General features: G+C 45.0%; 1 protein-coding gene and 1 long non-coding RNA gene across 3 annotated transcripts; one reads left to right on the forward strand and one right to left on the reverse strand.

Annotated features, from left to right (window-relative positions):
- Positions 1-133: 133 nt before the first annotated feature.
- Positions 134-14,607, reverse strand: prr12a (proline rich 12a). The gene is made up of 15 exons (XM_072455748.1): positions 13,608-14,607; positions 11,895-12,052; positions 11,556-11,717; positions 6,765-11,437; positions 6,427-6,651; positions 5,687-6,350; positions 4,774-5,273; positions 4,584-4,700; positions 4,281-4,411; positions 3,700-4,187; positions 3,472-3,591; positions 3,170-3,267; positions 1,936-2,067; positions 1,604-1,699; positions 134-1,375 (listed from the first exon to the last, which is right to left on the reverse strand). The coding sequence occupies exons 1-15, from the start codon at positions 13,688-13,690 to the stop codon at positions 1,241-1,243; spliced, it is 7,782 nt and encodes a 2,593-aa protein (XP_072311849.1). The 5' UTR covers positions 13,691-14,607; the 3' UTR covers positions 134-1,240.
- A 1,543-nt stretch (positions 14,608-16,150) lies between these two features.
- On the forward strand, positions 16,151-17,934 carry LOC140369069 (uncharacterized). Of its 2 annotated transcripts, none has more exons than XR_011928219.1 (3): positions 16,151-16,319; positions 16,770-16,873; positions 17,556-17,934. It is a non-coding gene; the product is annotated as an uncharacterized lncRNA (long non-coding RNA). The 2 variants fall into 2 exon arrangements; XR_011928218.1 differs by having other exon boundaries at positions 16,770-16,869; positions 17,576-17,934.
- Positions 17,935-23,792: the final 5,858 nt, after the last annotated feature.

Here is a 23,792-nt window from a genome sequence, read left to right on the forward strand (position 1 = left end):
TCCAAAACTGACGTCATCAGTGCGTGAAAAAAGTGACCGCCAGGTGGCGTGTACGAGACACCACGTACCGTACATTCATAATCCATAATTAATAACTCCAATAGGCCTACGTATGAAGAAAAATTGGTCCACGTTTGCTCTTTGCAGATTTTATTTGTTTCTCAAATACAGGAGAGTTAATGTACAGAAGGACAAAGAATTTCATCAAGAACTGTACAATATTTACAAATCTTTTTTTCCCCTTTTTTTTAATGGAAAATTAGATTGTTTTCAAAATAAGTCAGTATGCACAGACATCAAAATGATAAAAATGAAATGACTATTTCCTCTTTAAATATTATTTATATTCCTTCCAACACAGTAAATGAACAGTTCACTTTTTTTCCATCGCACCTGCATGAAGGATGATTGAACTGACACACATTTCAAATTTCAGAGTTTCCCATTCTCCTTTTTACGTTTCTTCCATCGGTTTTATAGTTATATTTTACACCCACTGTATTTGATACAATGTTTGTCCCAACAGCTGTTCTTTTGTGTAGCGGGAAGACAACCTGGTGATGTGGGTTATGATTGTTTACGGATGATGTGGCAATTCAATGGGATATCAAATGTTAGGGCAGCTACCCAGCGGCTTGTGAGAGTTAAGTTAAAAACCTCATATAAATAATAAAAATGTGTTTATATATTATCACAGAGCTGACTGGTGCTGCCCTTCAGGTTCTTTCCAGAGTCCACGGTCACATTGCTCAAGGCGCACTCTACACACAGTTTAAAAAAAAGCATTCTCACCCTTGTCCACTCTTTTTAAAAGCCAACAGCTGATGTTAGTCTTTTCAAAAAAATAATTTATGTAAAAACTAAGCGGTAATAGCTTCTCTTTGAACTATTGTCTGTATGACACATAGTTAAAATGATGCCAGCTGCTCTTTCATTGACTTGAAGATACAGCTCCTTGATATTTGTCCCTTCAATGTAAATCTCAACTTTGGGGTGGGTTCCTCTCGACCGGCCAATGCCCCAAGTCCAAAGGGGTTTTAACAAAGCAAGACGTTTCATAAGTCAATCAACAGAAACCAGTCCAGAGCCACAGTCTGAGGCCATTTAAACAGACCCCATTGTGGATTTTTAAAAACCATCCTCTGATCTTAGAGACTTGAAGAGGGGTGGGTGCTGTACAGTGGGACTTGTCCTTTTCTTTTTAATACTTGAATCCTCCTCTCATGTGTTTGCCACAGACTCAGGCTTTGGTGCTAAGTGTGAGCAGCTCGATGAAGGAGGTGAAGAGAGTATCCAGCCAGCTTTGGTTGGCCATGCACTGCTGCACCACCTCCTCTTGGCCGGGGTCCTCAGCCGCCTGCTCAATGGTGTTCGTCTGCAAGACAAAACACAAGCTCTCAATATGTTCAGTCAAAAAAGTGTGACTGATACAGGCTTTCAGATGACCAGAAGCCGCACAGGCCTTTAGTCATGAATTTACATTAGAGCAGAGGAAATTACTTTTCTTAATGGAGGAAAACATAACCTGTCCGAAAACCACAAATTCAAGTTGAACTACTTGCTGCACAATGCATATAAAGATATGCACAGTATGTATGCTTACCTCCTTCTTGCATTGTAAGAAGGTGTGGTACTTGTAATGGTGAAGGGAGTGGTACAGACTGTAGATCCGATATGACTCAGAGGAGAGTTTAAGGTCCTACAAAGGAAAATCAAAAGTTATAATATTGGTTTAACACAGCAAGTTTTTTTTTTACAACACAATATTTTTAAATACACATTGATTACAGTTTTAAGGTGTCAGTGGTTATTATGGTCCCATTATTACAACGAAAGTATAAAACAGGACTGGCTGTATGTCAGTGAGTTCAATCTGGTGCATCGTCATTGGTATTAAACCACAAGTCCTCATTTCATGTGATGACTAGTGATCACCTGTGGTTTAGGCAGGGTCTTCTTGACTCTGTTGAGAGTCTTGCGGTTGTACGCGTCTCCACTGAGCCGCACTCTCACGACTCCAGTGTCCAGAGGGTCCACAATGATCTGAGGGTAGGCGTGCAGGATTTCCTGTAAGGGCAAAGGAGGGAGTCAGATAATACAACACTTAAAAAAAAAACAGTACAATGAGGTTTACATTAGAGCTTGGATCTGTTTCACAAACAATCCAGAGTAGGAGTGGGGGACATTGCATTATCCAGGTGATGTCAGAAATGTGCTAAACATGTCTGTAAATGTTGTGGTTGAGCAAAAAAAATAGTGTAAATATAAAAATTAAGATAAGATAACCTTTATTTGTCCAACAATGGGGAAATTCCAATATTGCAATGGATGAAAACATATTTTATTAATGCGTTTCAACAATTTTCCAATGTCTTCGCCCACCTCAAACTCTGGACTGGATTAGAGTAGAGTAACTCAAAGCAAAGGTTTATTCACCTTGAAGGAGTCTGCAAAAGCCATTGTAAATTAAGCCAGCAGGTTTTGCAGAGCACAAACATACCGTTGTGTGAGAGTGCACTTAATGTTTAATATTGTTACTGTTTGTAACCTAAAGTGAAAGTAAACAGCCTTCTAAGTAAACTATCACTGCTATAATTGCAAATAATTAGAACATTGCAAATGCCATGTCAGCTATTACACAAGTCTAGTTTTATGTCTATTTTATGTCTACCCTGACTTCGCCGATAGATCATTTAAATGTAAATGTAAAACTATACAATCCTATTCTAAACATCAGTGTCCTGTGAATGTGCCATCCAATTAAGGGCGCATCTTCAGACAGTGAAAGACTCCACCTTCCCTCAGCAACTGACATTAGTAGCTATTGTGTTAGCATGATTTAAAATGCAGGTGGAGTCCTTCCTTAGACCCAGTTTCAGTTACACGACTTGAAAAACCGAGGAGTCAGGAGTGTCACTGCAATTATTTTAATATTTCCAGCACTTAACGTTTCCCTCACAACAAAGGAGTTGGTTTGTATCATGTCATGATGCAAATCGCTCCATTCTGCACTGAGCAACACCTAATCCAAGCATTTTCTGCCAATGGTAAAAAAGCAGTGTCCAAAGAACAGACCGTTCCATCGCACAAATGCGTATGGGGGAGCCAAAACTATCAACGGACAGTTAAGTGAAATAATAGACAACAGAGGCAGTGTGTATTAGCTTACCTGGTGCTGAGAACTCATGTTGGCTCTCCTCAATAACCTCCGCTTCTGTTCACTAATAATGCTGTCTATCTTCCTCATTGGGGGAAGGTACAGTTCATCTGGTGACCAAACGTTATAGTGTTATCAGACGCTTAAGAAAATACATGAAATTAAGTGTTTTTGTATCATTAATGACAAGTGTTTTTGAACAAGTCCATTTTGAAAACTACCAATGCACAAAAAGGATCACATCAAAAAGGTTTGGCAAAGACTGAGATTCCTGATTGTTTATTTCATGAGGTGGAGTTTTCTGTGGCCCTCACCATCTGTGTCCTCCAGAGCTTGGATCATGTCTGGGTCCAGGGCTGTGCTGACTAGCATCTCCACATAGCTCCTGAACATTTCCCTCATGGCACGGTTATTGACACCACCTTTAACAGGCACTAAGAGGAAAGAAGAAACATGCTCAAGTCTCATATATTGTGCACTTTCACAATAGTGTATAATACTGATATTCTGCAACCATTTGACCAACTCAAGTGCATTCTTACTTTCATTCTCACTGGCCACATCGTCGGAGGAGTCGGAGTCTGATGATGAAGCCACTTCTTTTAGCCACTTTTTCCTCTTCTTGGGTGGCGGCTCTGCTTTTACTTTGGCCAGCTTGGTCTTTGAAGGACGCTCAGTCTTTTCCTTTCGTTCCACTGGTTTCTTCTCTTCCTTCACTTTTCCACGATCCACAGTGCGTTTTTCAACCTTCTCCTGCTGCACCTGTATTCTCTTCTCCCGCTCAGGTTCTCTTACTTTTTCTTTCTCCTTGGCTTTGGGCACTTGGACAGGGAATTCCTTTCTCTCCCTTGGTTCTTTTGTCGTGTTCGTCGTCACAGTTGTTGGTGGGGCTGAGGTTGGAGGTGTTGGCGTTTTGGCCTTTTCTGGTGGTTCGCGCTGGACAGGTGGAGTCACTCTCTCCTCTTTCTCAAGGGCTCTAGGTGGAGGCTGTACTGTAGGAGGGGACGCCATCCTGGGGAGGCTCTGCCTTCTGTGCACAAGAAACGTTTGATAGCTCTTCATGCTTGATACCACAAGCTCAAGACTATAATTCTGTAATTCTAAATGTGACACATTTCTGTACCTGAGTGGTGTAGTCCTGCGCCAAGGTCTGCGGGAGCAGACACGGACATAGTCCTTCTTATTAACATTCTCCAAAAATTTGACATAAATTCGCTGGTACCTCCTTTTTGCATCACCAAAATAGCCAAGATACTAAGGGTGAAAAATCAGTTGATTAACAAAGAGTTGAAAAGAGTACTGTACTTTATCTTTCTTCTTTTATGTTATGCTCTTAATGCATCTAACCCATTCCCAGATGTTGCCTTGGCTCTGAAATGATGAAAAAAATGAACATATGTTGTATAACTGCATGACGTGAACTCACATTGCTTGTGGCACAAAACTGCCTTTGTCCATCTTTGATCTCTGGGCTGAACTTTTGTAGCAGAGCTTTCTGCACCCTCCAGATGGGCGGGGGCTCACGGCCAGTCTGCAGGGCCAACTAAAAACCAAGCGTTGTTAAATAAAAATGTTTCAAAGTACTTACTAAAGCAGCTCCCAAGCCAAATATTTACCTTGAGTGTGCGAATGTCTTCCACTCGCACCACAAATTCATCCCGTTCCCGAAAGATGCCCTCTCCTCCACTTTCACTTTCATCCTCCTCACTCTCCCCAGCGATGGCAGCATCTTCCTGCTTCTGTGCAAGGTGCAGAGAGGTAATCTTAGGCGGGGGCCGCTCTTCTGGGGAGGCCGGTGACTCTGGAGAAGGTGTGGGAGACTCCTTCTGAGAGGTGGGCGCAGTTGGGGGAGTCTGCGTAGGAGAAGCAGAGGCAGTGGGAGGGGCAGGGGGCTGTGGAGGAGTAGAGGGAGGCTGAGGGAGGCCAGCAACAGGAGATGGAGGAGCTAAGGTGGGAGGCTCGGCGTGCTGCTGCAGGACTTCTGGAACAGCAGGGGGAGACGGTAGGGACAGCGGGGGCAGTGGAGAGTGAGAAGGGGAGGAGGAAGATGCGGGGGAGGGAGGCGCAGAGGGGCCCTCAGGTGTTGCTGGGGCCGCAGGGACTTCAGGAAGAGACTCTGAAATATAATGGAAACCAAAAACATTACAAATGATTAAAGCAGAAATACAAAATCAACTTGTTTTAATGATTTGTGAGTTGTATTTTGCTTATTTGCTTGAATGAACCCCGTATATTGTCGGGATTTTTTGGAACAATTTAAACTACGGATCATACAATAAAATGTTAAGTTGCCATCCTTCAAAAATGTAATCACAAAAATAAAGCCACTGGTAGCTATCGTGAAATGCCACTATAAAAAATGTGCCAACTATTTAATTTGCGTAATTTAAGAGAAGAGCAAATGTACATAATTGATAGATATAAAAATGTAGTGTAATTTTTGTTGTTACAAGGTGAAAGTTACTGTTGAATGCCCATTATGTACAAATAAAGAGTTGAGATCTGATGTAATGCAAGGGGGGGACATACCTTCATTCTCTGGAGCACAAAGAGTTTCGAGTTGAGCCTCTCTCTCCTCAGTCATGTCTCTCTCCTCTTCCTCGTCCGTGCTCCTTTGCTCATTCTCCTCCCTGCTCTCCACCATGTCCTGTTCCCCAGCTTGCATGACATCTTGTTCTTCTGACTGTGGCTGTGTATGAGGAGTATGTAGTGGCTGTGGGCTCAGGGCTGGAGGGGGCAAGGTGGGGCTCAGAGGAGCCTGTGTGGGCTGTGGTGGTGGTGGAGGAGATGGTAATGAGGGCTGCAGGCTGGCCGTCAGCTGTGGAGTGTCGTACAGAGCAGAAATGGCTGAGGAGATGCTCTTCTGCAGGTCCTGATTTTTGCCAACCGAGTCCTCTTCATCTGAGGAGAATGATGGAAGTGTCTCCAAGTTCCTCTTCAACTCGTCCTCCAGACGCTTTGGGCTGGGGCAGCTGCCCAGGGCCAGGCCTCCATTGCCCTCATTATCTCCAAAAGGAGGAGGAGGTGGAGGAGCAGGCGAGAGGGGGCGCAGTCCACCAGGTTTACACGGAGAATTTTCACCATTGTCATGTTCCATACCAGGGGATATATCCAAGCCTGGAGGTCTCTTTCCAGTTTTAAGAAAGTCCAAAAATGAAGCAACAAAGCCCGCCTTGGAATCCTTGTCATCACCCTGAAAATGTATTCATAAGTCAACACAAAAGACAAACAAAAGGGTTAGGGTCACACTGAAAATTGTTAGAGCTTACCCTTTCTCCCATGCTATCCTCATCAACTGTTTCACTCATCAAGTGGCTTTTATGCTTGTTCTTCTCATGATTTCTGTTGTCACCACTGCATTGTGGACCCGGGCTTAGACCCAGAGAGGGAGCCGAGCCAACAGAGCCATCAGACATACCAGGATCAGTACCAGACAAAGAGTCCGTCCTTAGCAATGAATCCGATGAGGACATTGTACCAATTGGTAATTTAATCTAGAGAATTAAGGAGGAAAAAAGAAAATGTATATGTTATAAGTTATATGTATATTGTTTTTATTCGACTTCTGAATGAATTAGTACATATGCAAACAAGTAGAAATGTTCACCTTCAGAGGTGGGATAGGTTCATGCTGTGGTTGCTGTTGGTGCAGCTGCTGCTGTGACTGTTGTGGATGAAGATGTTGGTGGGGCAGGTGCTCCTGTTTTGAGCTCATTTCAATATACATGTCCTCTCTTCGTCCTCCTCGCCCTCTGCCACCGCGCCCACGACCCCTGCCTCGTCCTTCCACACTGAAACCTGCTCCAGCTCCTGCTCCTGCCCCTGCTCCAGCTCCGACTGACCCACCCATTTCACTAAGCATCCCACGCGGCGTGTACGGCTCGGGCATTGGCCGGATACGAGGTCTGCCCCTTGGTCGTGGGGGGCCTTCTCTCTTGGGCCTGGTGGGCTTTCGACCCCTTTTTTTAGGACCCTCTTGAGGCATGAGCGAGTGTGAACCTATAGACGAGTAGCCAGATGAATGATAAAAGTCAATATCCCCCATCAAAGGACTGAGAGAGCCCCCTGCTCCAGCCTTTCTGCAGCTCGACACCAAGTCAGGCAGAAGATCTGGAAGTCTCCTACTATTTAACCGGATGTCAGCCGGTTGGTCAGCCTTGTCCTCATCATCCTCAAACTCATATTCCTGTGCATAACTCTTTTTAGGTAGTGTATTAGGGTCACGGCGTTCCTTTAACAAGTGAAAAGAGCTTGATTTAAGAAGCTTTTTAGGACGGGAGGAGCAGAAAATAGGAGACTGCAGCCCCCCTGAGCCAGAACCAGAACTAGTCCCTCCTGGTCCTGTGGTCAGCTTTGCTCCGTTGTTGTTGGGTCCGTTGTTATTAGCCCCAATACCCATAGCAGGAGGCTGAGACTGAATTAAACCAAGCTGCTCCGTGTTCACAGTAGAGGGGAGCTCGTGGGTTTTAAGAGAGTCTAAGTCAAGGGTCATAGTGTTGTTGTTGGGTTCCTCTAGCCCATGACAGTATGGTTCATATCCCTGGTTTCCATGGTGACCCATCATGTCATAGCTGCCAGTAGTTCCTGCTCCTGGTGCTGCAGAACCTTGTGCTGCTTTCATAGATTCAATAGACTCTGGACCGGCATGGCCATCATTCATCTCCCCCTGCCCTGGTCCTGCTCCTCCGGCACAGCTAGACTTGTAGTCTTCAGCACAAAACATATCCTCCATCCCAGGGAAAAAGGAGCGGTCCTCATCCTGAAGTAGAGAGTCTGGGAAGCAAATGGAGGTAAGTGGTACAAAACGGTTATTTTGTTGGTTTTGGTCAGCCTTTTCTCCCGGGCTGACAGTGTCAAACTGATGCTGCTCCGAGCGTTGTTGGTCTAGCTGGCCCTGCTGGGGGGTGAGCTGGGCAGAAAGTTGTGGCTGTTCAGCCTGAGAGTGGCCTGAGGCAGAGGAGGGAATATGGTGAGGATGCGAGTGATGGGGGTGTTGATGCTGCTGTGTTTGTGGGTGGTGCTGCGACAGGTGGTGCATGTGAGAAGGGGTAGACAGGCCAATGTCCGGCTCAGACAGGAACGAGTGCAGCTCAGAGGTGGAATGATGGTGAGCCGGGTGCTGCCTCTGTTGTTGCTCCTGTTGTCTGTGTCGCTCACTATTACCATTGCCTCGCCCCCCACTCCCTGGTCCTCGTCTGTCCTCCACATCTGTATTGGACGTCTGAGATAGCGAGCGTTCGAGCATGTCTAAAGACGACACCACAGAACTCTGCTTCACCTGGCTTTGCTCGTGCTGATGAGGCGGGCCGTGGTTGTAATGAGCTGCTGCCACCTCCAAGGCCTGGGACTGAAGTTGAAGCTGGAGCTGGGTGGCCTGTGACTGGGACGGAGTCTGGTGTTTGGAAGAGCCCAGCCTTCCAGCTGCGCTCTCCAGTACAGCCTGTTGTTGGCTAATAGAGTGCTGCTGCTGGGATTGAGAGTCCATCTTGTGATGCTGATGTTGATGTGGCTCCATCTTGGAGTGTGGTTGGTGCTGAGAATGAGAGTCTAATTTTGCATGCTGTTGATGTGATGGATGGGTGTCCATTTTATGGTGCTGTGGGTGCTGCCTGTGCGAGTCCATTTTATGATGTTGCTGATGGGGTTCAAGCTTGTTCCGGGTCGTGTGAGACAGCACTGATTGGAGCAGGTGGGGCGGCTGCCGTGACTGATCCGTGGGGGAATCGAGGAGAGACCCTTGAGACTGAGAATGCTGCTGCTGGATTTCAGGTGTTTTCCTGGGATAAGGGATTTCAGCACGCTCCTGTGACTTCTTCTGGAGATCCATTTGAGTATGTGGAAGCTGAGAGTGGGAGGAGACGTGCTGATTGTGTGACGTGTGCTGGGGAGCAAGGGAGTGCTGAGAGTAGGGGTCACCACGACCGTAGTGGACTACGGAGCTTAGACTCTCGTGATGATGGAGGTGGGAGTGCACCTGCTCATTACTTCCTCTTCCACCACTGCTCCGGCTGCTACCCACCGACCTCTCACTCCTCTGCTGCTGCTGCTGCTGCTGTTGTTGTTGTTGTTGCTGCTGTTGCTGCTGCTGCTGTTGCTGCTGTTGCTGCTGCTGCTGTTGCTGCTGCTGTTGCTGCTGCTGTTGCTGCTGCTGTTGGTGATGGTGCTGCTGCTTCTTCAATGACATCTCCAACTGTGTGTCCAGGCCCGAGATGGAGGTTGCAGTCCCTGCCCCACTGCTGGATGTAGCGCTGTGCGTGCGGATGACGCTCTGGGGGTGGTACCTCTCCTCTGAGCTCTTACTCATGTCATAGCTCAAGCCTTTGCCCGAATCTGTGGTCGAGGGAACTGCCTCGTGTGGAGCCTGGGTTTGTTGGGATGGCTGTTGCTGAGAATGGTGGTGAGATGTCTGGGGGGCTGGACTTGCTTGGGCTTGCAACAAATGCTGAATCAAAAACTCCTCATCATCGTCAACTTCTTCTTGGGATCTCTGGGTCCCCACACCAAGCATGGAAGTGTCAGTTTTGGTTTTGGAGGAAGTGTTATGATAGGACTGAGACTGGGAGCTGGGGCCTCTGGTGTCAGGGTATCCTTGAGGGGAGGACAAAAAAGTGGGCGATAGAACAGAAGATATATATTTATTAGATCCAGGACCTCCAGGAGATTGAGTAGGACAGGAAGGAACCGGGGAGTGCAAACCAGGTCGTATGATACCAGAGTTGCCTGATGGGGAAGGGCTTGAATCAGGAATATGGTAAGAGCCACTGCCACTACCTGTACCTCCTCTGTCATTTGTCAAACTGCTTCCAGCTGCTGTAGAACCAGAACTTCCATTTCCGTTTCCATTGCTTCCACCTCCTGATGCTCCACTTCCTGATGAACCGCTTGACCGTAAAAGGGCAGGGGAGTGGCCTGTAGCACCATAACCTAGTGATGGGCTTCCGGCTCCACCCAGAGAGGATGGAAGTGATCCATAGGCAGAATCTGTGCCATAAATGTCAGCAGAGTAAGACTGGCTTCGCCCACCTAGACTGCCATAGCCCTTCCCAGCAGTACCTGAGCTCAGGTCTTGGGCTTGTGGTGAATTAAAGCCTCCATATGACTGAGTCAAGTGTGCATTGGGGGGCTGACCGGGGGAGTAGGACTGACCCTGTTGTTGTGGTGGTGTCTGGCCTGTTAGCCCAGAGGTGGGGGTCTTCACAGGTGGCACAGGGGAACCATAGCCTGACAGGCAGGATTTAGGGAGAGACTGAGGGGCTGAAGTCGAAGTAGAGGATGCTTGCGGTTGTTGAGGGGCCGGGGGAGGGGGGGCAGGTTGAGGCGGGGGCTGTTGTCTGGATGGGGCTGCGCTGGAGGTGGAGGTGGGGATTGAGTTTGAAGGATGAGCTCCAGAGGTGGCAGAGGATGATGATGAAGAGGAAGAGGTGGAGGAGGCAGAAGGAGGGGTGTGAGGAGTCCGTGATGATGATGCTGAACTGGCAGAGGAGTAGCCACTGCTGGAACTGCTTTTTGAACCTTTCCCTGCTGACGATGAAGATGAGGAGGAGGAAGAGTATGGAGGCTGTATAATAGGCCGATACTGTTCAGTGCGGGAGGAGCTTTTGTGGTCAGATGAGGGACTCTGATCACCCAGCGGGCTGCAAGAAAGGCCTGCATGTCTGTGGTGGGTGGCTATCTGCTGGTATCCTGCCCCTCCACAACTGAGGTAGTGCTGCAGGGAATGAGCAGCAGACGAGGAGAGCTGAGACTGTGAAGGTGTGGGCCTCTGGTAATGCTTGATGACACTGTCTTGCCGCGGTACGGCCCGCTCCTGAGCAGAGTTGGACTGGGACTGGGATTGTGATTGAGCCTGGGCTGAGGAGAATACTGATGCATTGTACAGCTGTGAGGACTGATCTTGAAGCTGAGATGACAGCAAGTTGAACTGGTGTGACTGCAGGTGTCTGGCAGAGGATGCCTGGGCAGACGTGGCACCCGTGGGATCTTGGCTGCCCCTGTAGGCAGCTGCAGCAGCACCCTGCGATGATAGGAGTCTGTCAAAACCCAAGCTGGACTGAGATGGGGCCTTGATGTGTAAGAGAGGATCATGAGGGGAGAGAAGACCATTGGATGTGGGGCTAAAAGTGGGAGTGTCCTGAAGGGAAAGAGAGCCAGCCGGGAAGGAACGACTAGAGAATGATGCTGGGTGCTGATAGGCTGAGAGAGCTGAGGAAGAGGGGAATGACCCAGAGCCAGGAAGGGCTCCAGAGATGAATAGTTCAGGAGGAGCGGGTGTGTGCATTGCTGTTTGAAAAAGGGAGACAAATAACAAATTACTCAAAGCATTAATCCTTATTAAATAATTACAGCATTAATTTAATTATGTATGTGAATAGTAATATCTGAGGGAAGATTTCCTCACCAGTCTGCCAGGACGGTGTGCGGAACTGAGAAAGAAGGGAAGAAGCAGAGGGTGGAGGCTGGGGTCCCCGCGACTCCAAGGCTGAAATCAGGTTCATGACGGAGGCATCAGGTGCTGAAGGGCTGGCATGATGCAGGCCAGTGTCAAAGAGCCCAGACAGACCTTTGACGAGATAAGGTAAACATTATTAATTTGCACATAAGCTTAAATAAATGAATATTAGATCCATAGAGTACAAAACAAAATATGTAAAATAATATTAATGATACAAGATTTTGTTTAGTAATGGATCACGGTTCCAATGGATAGACACAACAGAAGGTATGACATTTATCTTACCCAAACTCCGTCCAGCTGCTCCCCAAGCCCCGCCTTGTCCAGAGCTCCCTGGGTGGTGATTGGTGGCATAGCCCTGCAGAGGGTGTGGGGTGGCATAGGCTTGTCTATGAAGAAGCTCCGACTCAGGATGGGATGATCTTGAACTCCCATATACAAGACTATGAAAACATATACACATATATTGAGGAGCAGATAAATGTAATTTGTCAGCAATCAAATTAATTAAAAAATAAATATAAAAATTAAAATACAGGGATTAATATTGTTTGTCAATGTGCATAACATCCTATACATAAGAAAACAATAGAATTGTACACATAGATTATTTTAGAGTTTGTTTAAAAATATTTTGTTCATTAAATAATTTGTTGCCAGCTAAAATGGTTTACCTTCGAAAGTGCCATTGTGTACAAATTACATCATGCAAAATAATTAAGTTAATTTGCCATGACAATTATAAATTCTGATCAGTAATTTTGGTCGTAATTATTTAAATGTCATAAGACTCATCTACTACAATGTGCACGTGCATGTCATTGCTTTAGACAGATAAAATGCCTGGCTATTCATGTTAGCATTTATTTTGCTCGTAGCACAACGCAGCCCCGAAATGGAAAAAGATTGAGAACGTAGGCCTAAAAATACAATATAGGAGCATTAAGTACAAAGATTATACCCAATGAACGTCCATACTTTTTCTACGGTCTCCATTTGTTTATGCGAACAGGTCGATTTTAATTTGAGTCCAATGTTTCCGCGACCAATCAATATGTTGATGCGGCTAACAGCTGGATGCGAGTCGACGCAAATGCTAACCTGCAAACAAACACACGTAGCCCGTGGAGTTTGTTGTCACAAATGGTGTTTACATTGTTAGTTTATTGTATATGTACTACTATGTCGCCCGTAAAATCCAAAGTGTATTGTGAGCACACAGGCGCAAGGGTGCCTGGACAGGCCGCAGAACAAGACGCTAGCGCTAAAGCTAACGTGAAGCTAAACTACAAGAACCACCATGTACAGTCCATTAAATGTATTCATATTCCTCATGGCGGTGGAGTTCACAACTAGATAAATTACAATGCCTTGCCATAAATATTTATTTTCTTCCTTAATCTCAAAATGTCCCCCAAAGCATCTAAATGCCCAGATGACGCTGTAGCAAATAAGCATGAGAAATTGCCACTTTGTGTTGCGGAATTGTAAACACAATTTTGAAATGTTAGTTTTAGTCACCGTTCAAAAATGCTTGTGCAAAAAGATTTTTACAGAACGCGTGTTTGTTTTAACGGAATACTGTGCACGGGTTGAGTCTGCACTCCTCACAGTTCCCATCAATCCTGTGAATGCATCCATGGGGCTGTATGTCCAGGCCTGCAAGCAGGGAACAATAATTCCTATGGATGCTCCAGACATCCCCCCACCTCCACCATCACCACCTCCACCTCCTCCACCCGCCAGGTCTACCTAACCCACGCCTGTCAATCACATTCAATTCAGATCCCCAACCTTTCGTTCCTCCACCCCGCCCACCCCTGCTCCATTGCTGTTTAGAATATTATTACTATGCAAGTGTTTAGATGACAATGCACCGCACATTATGGCTGCCCATGCCTCCTTGAGAAACTAGAGGCGACAATTTGTTTACACAGGTCATATCGTGCTCTGCAAAGCACCACTGATGCATGCACATTGTCTGAATCCAATGCATACCTTGCTTTTGCCGACCTCTCGTAACTCCATCCTGCTCCTGCGCCCAAATCGCCAAATCCTGTTCCCGGGTAATTCCTATCCATTTATGTGTTGGAACAATCAATGCGAGCGCGAGGACGAAAGCGGCGTCGCAGAACAGATGATTACGGAAAAATGTGGCCTTTCCCGTCCTCTGTTTCAGGCTATTTTCCCCGGTTTCATAAGCAAGTCGTCAGGAGAGGAAAACAGCATATTGAAAGAGAAATGGTGGGGAGGAGGAGAAAGCTGGATGAAAAGAGGGGGGTCTACAGGGTTATAATCCAACCACCTCCGAAAAAACCCTCTCCGTATCCTTCGCCTTTCACGTTTATCATTTCCTCCAGCGCAGATATGCTCCAAAATCGTTTCGGTTCATGATGAAGATGCCGCTGATTTTAGACGAGGCGATGACAAACATTTGATTTGAACGCGTCCTCTTTCTCCGTCTCTCCTCCCCTTTCTTAAGGCTAGTTTTTGCTACACCGCTAGCGCCTAAAAAGAGCTAGAATAGACCGGCCACGTTGATATGAACCATTCCCCACAGATGAGCAAAGAAATCCCCCGTTTCTAAAATCTTTTTTCTTCGCATGCAAATGGTTCCCACCCCCTCCTCCGGTAGCAGTAGTTAGCCTTAGCAGCAGATGCTAGCTGTCAGCAACGACGCATCCAAATAACACAGCGCTGCCTTTCTTTTCTCCAACTGACGGCTCTCCTTTTGGCTTTCTTTTGCTAATCCATAAAACGACGAGTCAGGCTTACGCACACAGGGGGGGAAAGTGAACTACGCGCAAAAAGACGTTAAAAACCGATCAAAGAATTGTAAAGAAAGTAGGCCGCGTTTTTATATTTTATGCTCATTTTCCTCCGGAGACGCCATTTTTGAAGGCGGCTGGCCGCTGTCCGTCCTCCCTCTCCCCCTTTCTGTCTCACCGCAGAGACTTACTCATGTCTGCGGTGACCTCCATTCACCGGGCTCAGTCTGACAACCAGCCCAGCACGCATTTACACATTTCACCTTATTGTTTGACTAAAAGCGCATATTCTCGAGCATTTACGCTTTAAACGGCCAGATGCAGCTGGAGCGGCCATGCGCGGGCGGCACGGACAAACTAGCATGAAACATTGACTGTTACACTTGCATTATGCCAGTTTTCTCGAGATAAAATTACATTTAAAAAGGATTGTTATTTTAAAATCAATGTTAATGTAACTGCAAATTACAAATTCCTCTCATTAGGCCCTTGCAAATGCCTTGCCCCGGACACCTTATTGCTCCAAGTATAAACCAATATTACAATAGATGATCCTTGGTATAAACATAGCAAGTCAGACCCATCCTTTCGCTGGGTTTAATGTTTTAACTGTTAGATTTCTCATGTACTATATTTCGACACCAGCAGATGGCACAGCTGCCATGTATGAGTATTAAAATAATTGAGATTATTGGACCATAGCCCTGAGATGCCTTCTTTTTGTAGCCTCATTTAGGAGCTCAGGTGAAACATAAGACTATTTCCACTTTCTACCCTAGAGACTATAAAGCATTATTTAATGCTAAACGATGACCTGTGCTTATTTGTCTATTTGTGTTTAATTGATGTCTATAACCAAGGACCCCCCTAGTGGTAAAATGTATGTGTGGAGATAGGTTACTGTACAGTTAATATGGCTTACAGTTTGTATTACATAGTTGTAATTGTTGGGCTTCTCGGCTGTCCTTGTGATATGGTTTATAACATTCACACATTCTATAATTGATGATGTCCTAATTTCAGATGGGGCAGAGGCTTATGGGAGATTCAGAAATAATAATACAAAACATTTTTCAAAGTTGAACCATAATTTGTGGACATAATACAACAAATTTGCAATAGACCAATCTTGTGGAACAAAATGGTTGAAAACTGAAAACAGTTGTGCCTGTGAGTTTTAATAGGCTACCATAGTGGAAAAAAGTGTTTCACCTTATTAATATTTGCCGTAAGAGCAGATATTGACATTTATGTCAATTTGTTTCATTGTACGATAGACCCAGTATTAGAGAGATATTAACCACAAATTGGTAACGTTAATTCCTAATGTATAATTCTACAATAATTCTGACCTGTCCTCCAGCTCAGTTTAATAGGTATGCTAGAATGTGGTGATGCCACATGAAGACATATAGCAAATGTTACACCAAAGCCGACCAATTTAAGAAACACTTAAGCTTAAATTTCCCAATTGAGTGTCTTCAGGGAAATACACTCAGCCAGCCCGCCTGTGGAGTTCATTTAAAGTTTCATTAGAGGCTTTTGTAATGTAAAAGGTTGCCTGAAAAGATAGGCATCTGCATAACCACACAATAAAAAACAAAGAAATAACCAAGTGAGTGTAGTCTATCAACTTAAGTGCAATCGAGTGACCACAAAATGACCAAAGACCCCTTGAGAAGAAGAACAAAAGTGTCATTTTACAATTAATCTCTGTTGGTGAAATAATCCTTGGCTCTTTGACGGCGATCATGGGTTGTCAAGCCTCCCCCTCCCTCTGCCTCCTTCCCTATGTCTTTCACTGTTGGTCCGTCTCAAAGCTGCAACATAGCACTTTTGAATCACGCACCTCCTGGAACTCCATCTCTTCTGTCAAAATGCCAGACTCAGTGGAAGCAGCGCCGGCATCGTGCCAGGTCATTAAGGAGAATGTTGACAAATGGTGAGTCAGACAGAAGTTCATCTCACTTCATTAATATGCCAGAAGTTATTCAAATAATCTACAAACCCAGAGCCATTGTTATATTTCTGCAAAATTCTCCTCCGGATGCTGCACATGAGTGTTTGAATATAAAGGTTGTCAATAATACATCAATAAGTGTCCACACTGTAAACACCATGTGACAAAATACCTAAAAAAATAAGTGTCTATATATAGCTCTGTGTTTTAAATAGTAACATGTTAGACTTGCCTTGGTTCATGTTGCATGCTCGCAGAGTGCAGCATAGTGTATATCATAGAGATGAGAGAACGTGGGTTAGTTTTTCTCAACATATCTTAAAGCAACCACAATTCTTTATACTGTAATCCCTTTGGCATGTCACATAACCAAATTAGATTAAGTCCATTGTCACAAATGTTGTAGACCTGAAAGACTATATTATTTTCCAGTGTCACAGAGAAGGGAGAGCAGCCTTGTAAAGACCTCATAGATGCTTTCCAGGCCTGTATCAAAACCCTGTCTGAAGGATCATAATATGGATCGCAAAATGTAAGTCATCTACATTTCAAATTTAACCAACAACATTGTTTTGTGTGTGTGTGTGTGTGTGTGTGTGCGCGTGTGCGTGTGCGTGTGTGTGTGGTTAGTCTATCCATTTTCAGCATCCCCATCAAGCAGCGCATAAACTTTAAAATACTCCTCCTCACCTTCAAAGCTCTTCACCACCTTGCCCCCCCCTACCTGTCTGACCTCCTCATCCCCCACCGCCCCACCCGAGCTCTCCGATCCTCCTCCTCTCTCACCCTGACTGCACCAACATCCCGACTCAAAACTTTTGGCGACAGAGCGTTCTCCCGAACAGCACCCCGACTCTGGAACTCCCTCCCCCAACCTGTCCGCCACTCTCCCTCACTCACAACATTCAAATCCCGCCTAAAAACATACCTCTTCACCCAAGCCTATGACCTCCCCTACCCCTAGCCTCCTCTACCCCATTGCCTACACTTCTACCCCCTGTTACATCCCCATCTTTTTCTCTCTACTTCTTCTGTCTTGTTCATTTTATCTGTATATTAATGTGTTCTGTACGTGTTGTCCCCCCCTGTCTGTAAATACCCCCCCCCTTTTTTATTATGTTCAGCGTCTTTGGTTCACTGAAAAGCGCTATATACATAAAAGTTATTATTATTATTCATATTGCTTTACAAATAATCTATTATTAGTGTGTTTTACAGTTTTTTGTTTTGTTTTACAGATCCAAAAGACTCCAAAGTACCTGGTTTCAGCATTTTGCTGGTATGCTAATTAAGGAGCATTTTTTAAGATGTGTAAATCATTTCTAATCAAACAATGTTTTATAATAGAAAAAAAATGCTTCTTTTCTTATTTGAACTTCTGTATATTGTAACGTTTTTCTCCGATAGGTCGTCAGCCTGTTAAATCTAGACAGGTTTGTAGTGGACACTCTTAATGGAGTTAAAGCAAAGCTTGTTAATCTTTGCCTAATCTGTGTATAAGCCTATTGGTCACCTTCAGTCTGCACTGAGGACAAAAAGCACAAAGACAAACATTTTTACCAGAATTTTAACAGAAATAAATCACATTTGAGCAACATTTATCTTCATAGTTTTGGCTTTTTGTTTGGATGAGGGGTCTGTGAGCTTCTGTTTCGGTGCATGGTTGAAGACAGATAAATACAGACTTTGGGGAATTATCCACGCACAATACATTTCAAACTCAAAGCTCAAGTAGGTTTGTATGTTACCGACTACAATTCAGGTAGGTTATCCATAGGCCTAGATCTTTCTACCACATGACACTGTGACTGTGGTTGGCTACAACATATTTTCTTGGTGTAGACATAATGGACATTGTGCGTCTCCGTAGATTTCCGTCTCTTCTGAGCCAGCTCGAACTGTCTTTCTCTGTCTTAAAGACGCAATGGACGATTTTTCGGCGATTTGAGAACTCAGGCGTAAGTGCGCATGCGGACTGATACAACACAAACGTGCGTTTGTTTATTGGCGCGACGGATCACATCGCATCTCTCGTCTCCCATAGATTTCCGTCTCTTCTGAGCCAGCTCGAACTGTCTTTCTCTGTCTTAAAGACGCAATGGACGATTTTTCGGCGATTTGAGAACTCAGGCGTAAGTGCGCATGCGGACTGATACAACACAAACGTGCGTTTGTTTATTGGCGCGACGGATCGCATCGCATCTCTCGTCTCCCATAGATTTCCGTCTCTTCTGAGCCAGCTCGAACTGTCTTTCTCTGTCTTAAAGACGCAATGGACGATTTTTCGGCGATTTGAGAACTCAGGCGTAAGTGCGCATGCGGACTGATACAACACAAACGTGCGTTTGTTTATTGGCGCGACGGATCGCATCGCATCTCTCGTCTCCCATAGATTTCCGTCTCTTCTGAGCCAGCTCGAACTGTCTTTCTCTGTCTTATTTTTGTCCCGTACACTGAGGGAACTATATTATGATAGATCCATGCGCTTGGACACGCGGAAACATGCTGCTCTCATGGGGACGAGCTGCAGTGGGTGGGGTGGGTTAGCTTAGCGTACCTAAAGACAGTTTTAAGGAGCCTCATTTCCAACTTTCCGGTTGTTATAGTTCAGGATCAAACACAAAGCTTTGAGTGCTGTCCGGTGTCACGATCTGAGAGAAGAGGTTTTATTACTCAGTCCTCCAATGTATTAAAGCGCCCCCTACAGATTGAACATTGAACTAAAATGCAGTTCAGATAAATATATTTTGAATTTTGCCAAAAAAATATAAAATGTTATCACAGAATAGCACATTTTTTAGATTTATAATTTCACTTCCTGTTTGTAGTTGATGACATCACACATGGAAATTACCCAGAAAACACAGGGCAAAAATCATCTAATGTCACTTTTTTTTAAATTTGACAAATAAAAATATATGAGAGCGACTTTATTTTGTTTAATTAATGTTTAAAGAGTTAAAAAAGAAAATAGTTGTTTTTTTGTGTAAATTCTGCATAAACTTGGAAATGACTGGAATGAGTGTCCCTGGTGTGACGTCACTTCCTGTCATGTTCTACAGATTGTTCCACCTTTTCCCCACAAATACCTGCTCGATTGGTGTAAAACTATCATTTACATAATGTATAACAGGTATAAATACACCAAATAAAGTCAAAATTAGAACATCGGCATAGGCAGCCAAGTCCAGCTTTATCTGGTTAAAACAAAGCAAAAATCTCACATTCTCTGGCCTGTTGCAACTAATCGATTAATCAAAAGAATAATGGTAAAATAAACGTTGGTTGCAGGTTTCCGATCCCTCAGGACAGAACAGTGAAAGTTTTATTTCCTTGAAGCGTAACTATGACCCAGGCCTAACTCACTATTTTATATATATTTACTGTGATAAAAAACAAGTTCAAAGGTTGCATTGTAAACTCGCCCGACGAATAAACATTTGAGAGAAGACGACAAACAGATTTTTGAATTAAGTTCAGATTTCAAAGGTCTAAACTACAGCGTCACCAAAGTAAATGTATCTAAGAACAGATGTTACGAATGTTTAAATCAAGAAATGCACTGCAATTTGAAAAACAATAAAAAAGACGGGTAAAATATGTGAATCTTTAGTGGCAGCACGGACAAACAAAAATAACAACTTTTATTTTCTTGCTTTGTGGAAGGCCTGCTGCAGTAGAGTGTTCTCCATCTTCAGCACTCTCAGCTCCTTCTCCAGATGCTTCTCTCGCTCTCGGCCTTTCTGAAACGTCACAGAAACAATCTACAAAACCAGCTCTGAACTTCACCTGTTCCTAAACCAGGTCCAAACCAGGTCTAAACCAGGACTAAACCAGGTCTAAACCAGGTCTAAACCAGGACTAAACCAGGTCTAAACTAGGTCTAATCCAGGTATAAACAAGATCTAAACCAGGACTAAACCAGGTCTAAACCAGGACTATACCAGGTCTAAACCAGGTCTAAACCAGGTCTAAACCAGGTCTAAACCAGGACTAAACCAGGTCTAAACCAGGTCTAAACCAGGTCCAAACCCGGTCTAAACCAGGACTAAACCAGGTCCAACCAGGTCCAAACCAGGACTAAACCAGGACTAAACCAGGTCTAAACCAAGTCTAAACCCGGACTATACCAGGTCTAAACTACGTCTAAATAAGGTCTAAACCAGGTCCAAACCAGGACTAAACCAGGTCTAAACCAGGTCTAAACCAGGACCTGAACCAGGAATAAACCAGGTCTAAACCAGGTCTAAGCCAGGACTATACCAGGACCTAAACCAGGTCTAAACTAGGACTAAACCAAGACTAAACCACAACTAAACCAGGACTAAACCAGGACTAAACCAGGTCTAAACTAGGTCTAAACCAGGTCTAAACCAGGACTTACTTTAAACAGAAAAAGTTTCCATTAAACTTGTGTAAATGACTTTTATTTTGCAACTGTAAATATTTTATTCTTCCCCAAACATCTGATCAACACATGATCAATTGAACAAATATTCCTAAACACTTAACCACAACAAAGACTTAAAGCGGCTTGAATGAAACAGAAGGAAACATTTAAAGACAAAAGTGTGTGTCGTCCTCCAGGCCATGACTCCAGACTTCTACGAGAGGATTGTGAGTTCAGATCTTCATTTAGAAACCTTTGAATGCTTTGATTTGTTACGACAAACACATTTGTGTGCATTTGTTCAGATCATCATGAGGCCCAGTGTCAAGTTGTCCGTGTCGTTGGGAGCGTGAGTACAAATACACCCCATCAACTGGAATATTCTGTGTCCTTTAACTCTCATCTGGACTTTTCAAACTTAAACTAATGTCAAGAGCAAATATAAAGCCGAGACTTGAACCCAAAACCCTCTTACAGGAGGTCACCATGAAGATAAGATTAGATAAAATATTCCTTTATTGTCCACACATGGGGAAATCTCGTTGTTGCAACGCAGGTAGATACAGAGGAAAAGAACAGATAACTTATAGGAAGTTTAAAAAACACTCTTAATAGAAGAACTCTTATAAACAAAAACTCCTATAGACAAAACCCCTAATTTCTTAATAAGGAATGAAGGGGAAAAAATAAAGATAAAATAAAATGAAATAAAAAACAGTTAGCGTAAGACAAAATAATAATAATGGTAAAATAAACACTCTATTTACATCAGTTATATGCACATGAATGTTACATTATTGCGTGTGATTGTAATTGCACATGAATATGACGGTATTGCAAATAATTAGGTCGGTACTTCACATGGTTAAGTCAGTACTGCTCGTGTTCAGGGCTAGCAGTGTTTGTTATAAAGTCTGACAGCAGCAGGAAGACCTGCAAAACCTCTCCTTCACACAGCGAGGGTGGATCACTGAAGCTGCTCTCCAGAGCGGACAGTGTCCTGCAGGGGGTAAGACTCATGAAGTGAAGTCCAGAATCCACTCTGTCAGGTCGTACTCCACACCAGCCGTCTCCAGTTTGTCCCTCAGGAGCAGCAGCTGGATGGTGTTGAAGGCGCTGGAGAGATCAAAGAACAGGATCCTCACAGAGCTGCCAGGCTTCTCCAGGTGAGAGAGAGAGCGGTGCAGCAGGGAGATGACAGCGTCCTCCACTCCAATGCCAGGCCGGTATGCAAACTGCAGCGGGTCCATGGCTGAGCTCACGGTGGAGCGGAAGTGGTCCAGGACCAGCCGCTCCAGTGTCTTCATCAGGTGGGACGTGAGAGCCACCGGCCTGAAGCTGTTGAGGTCTTTGGCGCGCGGTGTCTTGGGCACAGGTACCAGACAGGAGGTCTTCCAGACCTGTGGTACCACCCTCAGCTTCAGGCTCATGTTGAAGACATGCTCCATAACACTGATGCCGTCAGGTCCTGCTGCCTTCCTCACTTTAATCCTCTTCAGCTCTCTCCTCACCTGTGCTGCTGGGACAGTCAGTGGATGGCAGGGGGACTGTGTGCTGTCCAGGTGGAGTGGGGAGTGGGGATGGGTGAGTCCAGGTGGAGTGGGGAGCTGATGGGCCGGGGTGGAGGTGTGAAGAGGAAAGGATGCAGGCCATTGTCCAGCTGTGGAAGAGGGAGCATGCAGCTCTGCAGGGGGAGGGGTGGGCGATTGATCAAATCTCAGGAAGTGAGAATTTAGCTCATTCACCCACTGTAGGTCCCCCTCTGTCTGGGCAGGGGGGCTTTTGAAGCCCGAGATGGTTTTCAGGCTCCTCCACACTCCCTGAATGTTCTTCTGCTGCAGCTGCTCCTCCATCTTTCTCTTGTTGCCGGCTTCCGCCTGCCTAATCTTCCTCCTCAGCTCCTTTTGCACAGTTCTCAGCTCCTCCTTGTTCGCTGACCTGAAGGCTCTCTTCAGCAGAGCCTTCAGTTCACGGTTAATCCACGGCTTGTTGTTTGGAAAACACTGCACTGTCTGGGTGGGAACAGTGTTTTCAAAACAGAAGTTTATGTAGTCCGTGATGCACTCTGTGGTGGTGTTGATGTCCTCCCCATGTGGGTCATAAAGCTCAGTCCAGACAGTGGTGCTGAAGCAGTCAGAGCCTCAGAGCCTCAGAGCCTCGCTCTCAGCAGACCACCTCCTCACCACACGGGGCACCACAGGCTGCCTGCGCATGATGGGTTCATACACAGGCCTCAGATTTACAAGGTTGTGGTCCGAGCTGCCCAGGGGAGGGAGGGAGGAGGAATAAGCCTCCTTGGTGTTGGCAAAAAACAAGTCTAATGTTCTATTGTCTCTGGTGGGACAGGTAAAATACGTTGTATGTTGGCAGAACAGAAGACGGAGTAGTGTGGTTAAAGTCACCAGAGACAAGGAAGAGCACCTGTGGTTGCTGTGTTTGCAACCTGCTAGTGCAGGGGAGCAATGCTTCACAAGCATTATCAGCATGCACAGACTGCGATCAAAATCACATGTGAGAACTCCCGGGGCAGATAATATGGCCTCATGCCAATAGCCAACAGTTCAATGTCTTTGTTACACAACTGCTCCTTCACCGTGCAATGTCCAGGCTTGCACCATTTTGTGTTTACATACACAGCAAGCCCACCCCCTCTCTTCTTACCGCACTCTCTCGTTCTGTCCGCCCGTAGCAGATGAAAATTTCCCAAACCGACAATAGAGTCCGGCATTTCTGCTGTTAACCAGGTCTTTGTGAAAAGCAAGACGCTGCTGTCCCTATAAATCCTCTGGGACCGCACGAGGCTCACTAGTTCCGTTGTTTTATTTTGGAGGGATCTCACGTTACCCATGACGACGGCGGGAACTGGAGGCTTGTGGCGCCCACGCTTTTCCCGGAGTTTTCTCCCCGCAAAATCCGGACAGTTTCTTGTTGAATAATGTTAATGATTGAATGCACTGCATTGTATTTCTTTTTATATGAACTCTGTAAAGGAACAAAGAACACTTTACATCATCCTATCTACAACACTAGCAATGTATAAATAAATTATGCTTCAAATTGAACAA

Source organism: Eucyclogobius newberryi, unplaced genomic scaffold (assembly GCF_026437365.1).
Source record: "Eucyclogobius newberryi isolate DKJ021-1_F unplaced genomic scaffold, fEucNew1.0.hap1 SCAF_20, whole genome shotgun sequence".
Taxonomy (NCBI): domain Eukaryota; kingdom Metazoa; phylum Chordata; class Actinopteri; order Gobiiformes; family Gobiidae; genus Eucyclogobius; species Eucyclogobius newberryi.